Source organism: Myotis davidii, unplaced genomic scaffold (genome assembly GCF_000327345.1).
Source record: "Myotis davidii unplaced genomic scaffold, ASM32734v1 scaffold509, whole genome shotgun sequence".
NCBI classification, from domain to species: domain Eukaryota; kingdom Metazoa; phylum Chordata; class Mammalia; order Chiroptera; family Vespertilionidae; genus Myotis; species Myotis davidii.
The window spans coordinates 781,700-790,748 of record NW_006382996.1 but is presented as its reverse complement, the minus strand read 5'-3'; the positions used below and the strand labels follow the sequence as shown (position 1 = coordinate 790,748).

The following is a 9,049-nucleotide window of genomic DNA, read 5'->3' as shown; positions in this document are numbered from 1 at the left end:
TGCTGAAGGTTGGGGTCAGGCATCTAAAGGGGCTGTGGCAAAGTAGGGTGTGACACGGGTCCAATCTGCTGCAATCATCATGAACTTCGAGGGTCTGGACCCTGGACTGGCAGAGTATGCCCCAGCCATGCATTCTGCCCTGGACCCTGTCCTGGATGCCCACCTGAACCCAAGTCTGCTACAGAATGTGGAGCTGGACCCAGAGGGAGTGGCCTTGGAGGCTCTTCCTGTCCAGGAGTCAGTGCACATAATGGAAGGTGTCTACTCTGAATTGCACAGTGTGGTGGCTGAAGTGGGTGTGCCTGTCACCGTCTCCCACTTTGACTTGCACGAGGAGATGCTGTGGGTGGGAAGCCATGGGGTAAGAACTGCACCCCTCTGTAAGCGCTGAAAGGAGACATTGGATGTGCTTTATCTGGCTTTCGCTGCTTTGCAGGGAGCCAGGATTGAAGTGATAAGAGTTAGCTGGGTCCCTTAATCCAAGAGGAAGGGAGTGGACAAAGAAGTCTAGGGGACCCAGAAATGAGTTACCTAGGTGTGCTTTTTTTTTTTTTAATATATTTTATTGATTTTATACAGAGAGGAAGGGAGAGAGATAGAGTTAGAAACATCGATGAGAGAGAAGCATCGATCAGCTGCCTCCTGCACACCCGCTACTGGGGATGCGCCTGCAACCAAGGTACATGCCCTTGACTGGAATCGAACCTGGGACCCTTTAGTCCCCAGGCCAACGCTCTATCCAGTGAGCCAAACCAGCTAGGGCGGTGTGCTTTTTTAAAAAATATATTTTATTGATTTTTTTACAGAGAGGAAGGGAGAGGGATCGAGAGTTAGAAACATTGATGAGAGAGAAACATCGATCAGCTGCCTCCTGCACACCCCCCACCCAGGATGTGCCCACAACCAAGGTACATGCCCTTGACCGGAATCAAACCTGGGACCTTTCAGTTCGCAGGCCAACGCTCTATCCACTGAGCCAAACCGGTTAGGGCTAGGTGTGCTTTTTTAGAAGGCATCCCATTTCTACCACAATTTGCCCATTCCATGCTTTGATTAATCTTGCTAGTCTGTAGCCATCCAGATCCAATCTCTAATGCAACCTCTCTTTTCCATTTTTATTATAGAATGATTAATGCATGTTTCTATTAGCTTATATGGAATGATTCTGTCTTCCTTGGCTGATTTTAATCTCTGAGAGCAGTTACCAATGTTGATTTTTTAAAATGTGTATGCATACTGCCAGTGTGCTAGGGAGCCAAAGATTTTGGAAGAAATAACATGCTAGCCTTGGTTTACTAACTTACCTTCCATAAGGTGTGAATTGTTTTTTCATTAGAAAGAATGAAGGTTTTTTGGTAATACATTCATTTCAGTGGACAGTATCTGCTGCTATGGTAGGCCCAGTGAATTAAGCTGAATAAAACATAATCATTGCCTTCAAGGAGTTTACAAGACAATGAGGAAAAAAATACATATAAACAGATAATTTGTGGTACTTTAGAAGAAACTGAACTGTTTGAGTTAATTATGAATTTAGGATATAAACTACTAAATGCCAGTGTGAAAAATATTTACTGGGTGCTAGTGAGCATACAGGAGAGTCAGAGGACCTCCAGAAGGAAGTGACACCTGAACTGAGTCCTAAGAGATGAATAGAAATCAGATGAAAAAGGGAGGAAAATGCTATCTTGGCAAAAGGAATGGGATCAACAAAAATTCCCAGTATATCACACAGCATAGTGACTGCAGGAACTACAAACCATTATGGTTTACTGGGCTGGAAGCTGAGGCTGAAGAGTTAGACATCTCTTCATTCAACCAGTGTTTTTTGAGCTACTAGGTGCCAGGCCTTGCTCTGGGCTCTAGTTTTGGAATAAGCATTTTAAAAGGCAACCATAATTTATAATATATCAGGTGGTGCTTAGTATCTTTAAGAAAAATACAGTGAATAAAGGTGTTAAGGTAATAAAGGGTGGAGGTGTTGCCATTTTAGTTTGTCAGGGAAGGACTTTCTGATAAAGTCACATTTGAGTAGAGACCTGGGTTTAGGCCAGGAAGCCCATTTTAAGCCACGTAGAAGGGATTTAGGAAACCATAAAGATGGCTGGGGGAAAAACATCCTAGAAAACCCCATTTGTATCTTTTTATTGTTGTTGTTAATCTTTACCTAAGGATATTTTTTCCATTGATTTTTTTTTTTTAGAGGGAGGGGAGAGGGGGAGAGAGAGACCCATGGATTGGTTGCCTCCATTCCCAACTGGGGCTGATGATCAAACCTGCAACCCAGATACCTGCCCTTGAGTGGGAGTCAAACCTGTGACCCTTCGATCCACAGGTGGACACTCTAACCATTGAGCAAACTAGCCAGGGCCCCATTTGTATCTTTTTAAAAATATATATTTTATTGATTTTTTACAGAGAGGAAGGGAGAGGGAGAGGGATAGAGAGTTAGAAACATCGATGAGAGAGAAACATCCATTCAGCTGCCTCTTGCACGCCCCCTACTGGGGATGTACCCACAACCCAGGTACATGCCCTTGACCGGCATAGAACCTGGGACCCTTCAGTCCGCAGGCCGACACTCTATCCGCTGAGCCAAACCAGCTAGGGCCCCATTTGTGTCTTAAAGGAGCTTGGACTTGATCCTTCAGGCTACCAAAGGGTTTTTTGTTGTTTTTTTTAATGACTTTTTAAGATTGCTCTCAGAGAGAGAGAAATATCCATGTGAGAGAAACATCAATCCGTTGCCTCCTGCACGATCCCCAACTGAGGATCAAACCCACAACCTGAGTATGTGCCCTATTGGGAATTAACCCCCCACCTTCTGATGTACAGGATGACGCTCTTACCAACTGAGCTACACCAGCCAGGGCCAGGCCACCAAAGATTTTTATCCAGAATGATGTGGTCTGGTTTGCAACTTCAGTGTATTATTGAGGTAGCAGTACAGAGTTTGATTTAAGGGGGACGAGGTAGGACGGTTTGAGATCAGTTTGCAAGCCGTTGTAGTTCACATAAAATACAGTAAGGCCTGAATGAAGAAGCACTATAGAGATGTATACATGAGAACAGATTTGGGAAATATTTAGGAAGTAAAACAAGGCTTGACTACCAGTGACTTGGTCTAGTGGGTAGATCATGGTACAGTTAAGATTTGAAATGGGGTAAGAGTGTTTAATGTAAGCAGTAATGAGTTTGAGGTTATTATGGTATATCAAAGGAGAGATGTGTAGTAGGTATTTGGATGTTTAAGTCTGAAGCTTGAGGCAGTGGTCTGGGCTAGGGGAAGAAATTAGGATTCATCAGCTTAAAAATTGATGAAATAACCTAAGAAGACCAGTGAGTGAGAAGATAGTGGGCTGGGAATGGCCATGTTTCAAGAGTGGTCAGAAGGGGAGCACATGAAGGGAGAGTATGAGCTAAGAGTCAGGAGAGAAGCCAGGAGTGAATGACATAGGAGCCAACGGTGGAATGAGTTTCACATTCTCTCTATTCCAGCCTGTGACCCACAGTACATGTTTCCCTAATGGCTGAAGAGAGAAAGACTTGACTGTGGAACATAAGAAAGCCAGATGGCCAGTGGAGGGTCAGACCCATGTCCGTGACACTGTTCTATCCACCTGAGCCATTACCTACTCAGTATGGTCATTGTGAGGATAAAAGGAGGAAGAGTTAACAGAAGCACTTTGTGAAGCATTAGGCAAACATGAGACGGTATTTTCAGTGTGTTTTTTCACTAAGATTGGTGCCTAGCTTTATGCCTTAGTCATTGCCAGCCAGAAAGGCCAGGAAGCAAGAACAAAAACCAGCTGAGTGATGTCTAGGTCCTGAAATGTATATTGGGATGGTCCTGCCTCTCCACTCAGGGTGTCTTATCTTTTTGTCCCCTCCAGGGTCATGCCACTTCATTTTTTGGCCCAACCTTGGAGCGCTACTCATCGTTTCAGGTCAACAGCAGTGATGACATTCGGCAGATCCAGAGCCTGGAGAATGGTATCCTTTTTCTCACCAAGAACAACCTCAAGTATATGGCCCGTGGCGGCCTCATTATATTTGATTATCTGTAAGTGGCTTCTCAGCTCTGGACTGGGAAAGAGGGCTCCGCATCGAATGGGAAGGCTAAAGGATTGAAGCTTTCGAGGCCCTGGCCCCTCAGCCTGTCCTGTCCCCCACAGGCTGGACGAGAGTGAGGACATGCACAGCCTCCTGCTGACCGACAGCAGCATGCTGCTTGTTGGTGGGCTGCAGAACCACATATTGGAGATTGACCTTAACACTGTCCAGGAGACGCAGAAGGTATAAGCCTGGGGCAGGAAAGGCCCAAACAGAGTCCGAGGTTATTGTGGCGGAAGCGGTGGGTGATACTTGAGCTGGGAACATGCCTAAGATGCGTGTGTTACCTTTCTGTCCTCCTGGTTTGTGGGAAGAATCATTCTCACTGTTTTTCCTTCCCTCCCCAGTATGCTGTTGAGACACCTGGAGTCGCCATCATGAGACAGACAAACCGCTTCTTCTTCTGTGGCCATACATCTGGCAAGGTGGCTGAGTTCTCTTTCTTCCCACCAGATATGTGACTGGGCCCAGCCTTTCTGTCAGTGCTGTGCCTATAGTTTTGAGGGAAGGGAGCAGTGGATGAAGTTCCTATCTAGCCATGTTATACTATGAGATTAGTCTTTCAGCCTGATGTTTTCTGTTGTAACCAGGGACCTGAGAAGCAAAATGGTGAGTGAGTTCTCTTTTGGCTTTTTCTGTGCTATGAATGCCCATAACTAAAGCCTTAGTTCTTTTCGCAGGAGCCTCTCAGGGTTAAGTAGGTGGCAGGTACCCTTCCTGATACCATCTTTGGCAGATAACCAAGGTATCTCTTCTTCAGATTTCCCTGCGAGACCTTCGTACTTTTAAGGTGGAGCATGAGTTTGATGCTTTCTCAGGGAGTCTGTCAGATTTTGACGTGCATGGCAACCTGCTGGCCAGCTGTGGCTTCTCCAGCCGCCTCACCGGCCTCGCCTGTGACCGTTTCCTCAAGGTGTATGATCTGCGCATGATGCGTGCCATCACACCACTTCAAGTACACGTGGATCCTGCCTTCTTGCGCTTCATCCCTACATATACTTCTCGTCTTGCTATCATCTCCCAGTCGGGTATGAAGGGGATGTAAGATGGTGTGAGAGAGATTGATGAGCAAAGGGGAACTAGGCTCCAGAGGGAGTATACTCCCAGGAACCTCTTTGTTGGGGAAAGAAGTAACCTTTCAGTGGGGTCTCTGGTCTCACTTAGGTTTGGTCAGAGATTAAAGCTTTGTTGTCCCCCTGTGTGTGACGAACACAGAAAAAGGTAAAAGGCGGAACAGGCAAAACCACTTTAGAACTGCCTTTTGCTGTGTAGCAAACCTCCCTGTGGTTTATGGGAAGGTATCAGATGGTATTCTCTCTAGCTCTAGACATGGATTTGGGGTTTGTCTTTCCTTGATACCAGGGGAAGAGGGCAGGAAGGGCGTAAAAGGACGGTGCCCTTCACCTTCCAGGGCTCGCTCAGCGGGCTTCCTCCTCCCTCCTAGGGCAATGCCAGTTTTGTGAACCCACAGGCCTGGCCAACCCAGCAGACATCTTTCATGTGAACCCTGTGGGGCCTCTGTTGATGACGTTTGATGTGTCAGCCAGCAAGCAGGCCCTGGCCTTTGGAGATTCTGAAGGCTGTGTACACCTCTGGACTGATTCCCCTGAGCCTTCTTTCAACCCCTACTCCCGGGAGACCGAGTTTGCTTTGCCCTGCCTTGTGGACTCGCTGCCTCCTCTGGACTGGAGCCAGGACCTGCTGCCTCTGTCCCTCATCCCTGTCCCGCTCACCACTGACACGCTTCTCTCTGATTGGCCTGCTGCCAACTCTGCTCCGGCTCCCAGGTTGTACCTCACATTTGGACCAAAAGTAGGGTGGGAAAGGGCTGAGATACAGGAATTCTCTGCAAGCCCTGTTATTATTCTACTTCTTTTCTGATTTTTGTTTACCTTCAGTGTCTTCTTTATATCTGGCCCCTGGGGGTTGGGGATTAGATGGGGAGACACAACCTTTAAGCCTTAGGACTATATACTCCATTACAGGAGAGCACCTCCTGTGGACGCAGAGATTCTGCGCACCATGAAGAAGGTGGGCTTCATTGGCTATGCCCCCAACCCCCGCACCAGGCTGCGCAACCAGGTTCGTTTAGAAGGGAGGAGGCCGGCCCTCACCACCCCCAGCTCCTGGCATTTCTCCTGTGTTTCCTTTACTAGTCCTCAGTAGTTTTTGTTTTCAGTCAGTAAAGGTTTTTTGAAGCCTACTAACTTGAAGCTATATGCTAGGTGTTAGGGAGGATTCAGAGACATAGAAGACAGAGTCCTTGCTCTTAAGGAGTTTGTATTTAGTTGGAGAAAATAAGACCTATTCATAACAAAAATGTGTATGTTCTATTGTTAAGTGCTAGAGGAAAGCTATAAGCATTCATCGACAGAGCTGTTTGGAGGGAAAAGTTTACTCTGGGCCAGAGTGGTCAGGGCAGGCATATTGAAAGAGCTAAATACTGAGCTGGAGAGGTGAGAGATGGGTAAGTAGATAATAACAGCAGAGCATATTAAAGATGAGAGATCAGTGTTAGTAAGGTCTCAAGAGGCATAATTGCAAAATGGGTACCCAGTGGGGACTATACCAACCAGTCTGGCAGGAGCAACTATTACACCAGGAAACAGTGAAAGATTGAGATTGGTTGTGAGGCCTTGAAATCCAGTGTATAATGGAAGAAATGATACATTAACAGGGGCATTCTGGGAGGGTTAGTGTGGTAGCAGTATGCTGGACAGAGTGAATGTGGGGAGCCCGTGTGGAAGCCACCCCAGTTGTCCAGTAGTGATGAGTAGGTAGTGGGAATAAAAAGCAGCAGTGAATGGTGAAAACCCTATGAAGTTAGGGTGAGGAGTTGGTGACTGTGTCAGTGTTGTGGGAACAAAGATGCTTAAGACATCCAACAGGGTTACCTCTTCTTAAAAATTCTAGATTCCTTACCGACTCAAGGAGTCCGACAGTGAATCTGACAGCTTCAGCAAGGTCACTGAGTCACCGATCGGGCGGGAAGAGGAGCCACATCTCCACATGGTCTCCAAGAAGTACCGCAAGGTGCTGGGAAATACCACGGAAGGACCCCTCTGGGGTGTAGGGGAAGGGTCCCAGGGAAAGGGGTCATATGAGAAAGACTGAAGGACTCAGTCGGGAAGCTCTGACCTACCGTGCTGGACTCATGAGGGAGGTTTTGGGGAAGGCCATGGCTAGGGGACTTTGAGGATATCTTCATCTTGCTTAGACTGTTTCTGCCTCAGGTAACCATCAAATACTCCAAGCTAGGGCTGGAGGACTTTGACTTCAAACACTACAATAAGACCCTGTTTGCTGGATTAGAGCCCCATATCCCCAATGCCTACTGTAACTGCATGATCCAGGTAAGGATGGATATTCCTGTGACTGGAACATGCTTGTTGCCTTTCTTCTCTGTGGCCCCACAACTCTTTTTCCATGTCCCCCAACCAGGCCCACTTTAAGATGATCCCCTCTACCATTCTTTCTTTCTTTCTTTAAATATATTTTTGTTGATTTCAGAGAGGAAGGGAGAGGGACAGAGAGAGAGATACATCAATGATGAGAGATATTCACTGATTAGTTGCCTACTGCACGCCCCTATTAGGAATTGAGCCCATAACCCAAGCATGTGCCCTTGACCGGAATCGAACCTGAGACCTCTCAGTCCACAGGTTAACGCTCTATCCACTGACCAGACCAGCTAGGGCTCTACCATTCTTTTTTACCCCACACACTCTTCTGGGAGCGCCACTTCTTCAGTCGACTCCTGCTTTGGATTTCCACCAGCTTACTTACCCTTCCAGTCTCTTCCTCCTCGTAGCAGTCGCCTGTGTCATTTCTCCCGTTCTTCCCTCCAGGTGCTCTATTTCCTGGAGCCCGTTCGCTGCCTAATCCAGAACCACCTTTGCCAGAAGGAGTTCTGCCTGGCATGTGAGCTGGGCTTCCTCTTCCACATGTTGGACCTCTCCCGCGGTGACCCTTGTCAGGTCAGTGCCTGGAGACCCGGGACGATAAAAGAGGGAGGGAGGTGGATAATAGGCAGAGATATCTTTGTGCAAATGGCCACAAGAAAAAATAACCTCTTTCCAGCAACACCCTTCTTGGATTTCAGGGCAGTAATTTTCTTCGGGCATTCCGCACCATTCCTGAGGCCTCAGCCCTCGGTCTGATCCTGGCTGACTCCGATGAGGCTTCAGGGAAGGGCAGTCTGGCCAGGCTCATCCAGAGGTGGAATCGCTTCATTCTCACTCAGCTGCATCAGGATATGCAGGAGCTGGAAGTACCTCAGGCTTATCGAGGTGCTGCGAGCAGGTATGGAATTGGCACAGGAATCGTTAAAGCTGCCATGACAGGCCCCTCTGTGACTGACAGGGTCTCATAACTCCTGCGGTGTGCATATATCGCCCTCCCCACTCTTAGCAGCTTTTGCTCATCGGGGGACTCTGTCATTGGACAGCTGTTCAGCTGTGAGATGGAGAACTGCAGCCTCTGCCGCTGTGGCAGTGAGACCGTGCGAGCCTCATCTACTCTACTCTTCACACTCTCCTACCCTGAGGGTAGCAACAGTGGTATACCCTACAGTTGGGTTGGGAAGGCTCCCCCAGTGTCCTGTAACATCAAGGAGAGGGTGTTGGGGGACTAACACTAATAGTGGATAGAAGGGAGAACCTAGATTGAAGTATCCAGTTTCTCTACAGATAAAACCGGGAAGAACTGTGACTTTGCTCAGGTGCTAAAGCGAAGCATCTGCCTGGAGCAGAACACGCAGGCCTGGTGTGACAACTGTGAGAAGTACCAGCCCACGGTGAGTGGGCTGCTGCCCTGGACTAGAGTCCCGACGTGCTGGGGACTCAGCCATGGTCTCATCTGGGGCTTGGTGAGCACTGCCATCCAGGGATCTATAGGCAGTGGGGAGAATGCCAGTGTGAGGATGCAGATCCAGGTT

The 9,049-nt window shown here is 47.8% G+C and overlaps 1 protein-coding gene across 6 annotated transcripts in view; it reads left to right on the top strand.

The window, feature by feature from the left end:
- PAN2 (PAN2 poly(A) specific ribonuclease subunit) overlaps positions 1-9,049 on the top strand; it is a 24,356-nt gene that overhangs the window by 10,278 nt on the left and 5,029 nt on the right. Inside the window, exons 2-14 of one of the 6 annotated variants that reach the window (XM_015557415.1) lie at positions 3,267-3,269; positions 3,975-4,063; positions 4,176-4,296; positions 4,461-4,538; positions 4,874-5,141; positions 5,558-5,900; positions 6,099-6,195; positions 7,027-7,146; positions 7,347-7,466; positions 7,962-8,090; positions 8,216-8,415; positions 8,524-8,672; positions 8,802-8,908. In XM_015557415.1, the coding sequence (XP_015412901.1) occupies positions 4,029-4,063; positions 4,176-4,296; positions 4,461-4,538; positions 4,874-5,141; positions 5,558-5,900; positions 6,099-6,195; positions 7,027-7,146; positions 7,347-7,466; positions 7,962-8,090; positions 8,216-8,415; positions 8,524-8,672; positions 8,802-8,908 (1,767 nt within the window). In that variant the 5' untranslated portion in view covers positions 3,267-3,269; positions 3,975-4,028. Of the gene's footprint in view, positions 362-3,266; positions 3,270-3,893; positions 4,064-4,175; positions 4,297-4,460; positions 4,539-4,873; positions 5,142-5,557; positions 5,901-6,098; positions 6,196-7,026; positions 7,147-7,346; positions 7,467-7,961; positions 8,091-8,215; positions 8,416-8,523; positions 8,673-8,801; positions 8,909-9,049 lie in introns of all 6 variants that reach the window. The other 5 variants (XM_006777870.1, XM_006777873.2, XM_006777871.2 and 2 more) reach the window with 5 other exon arrangements.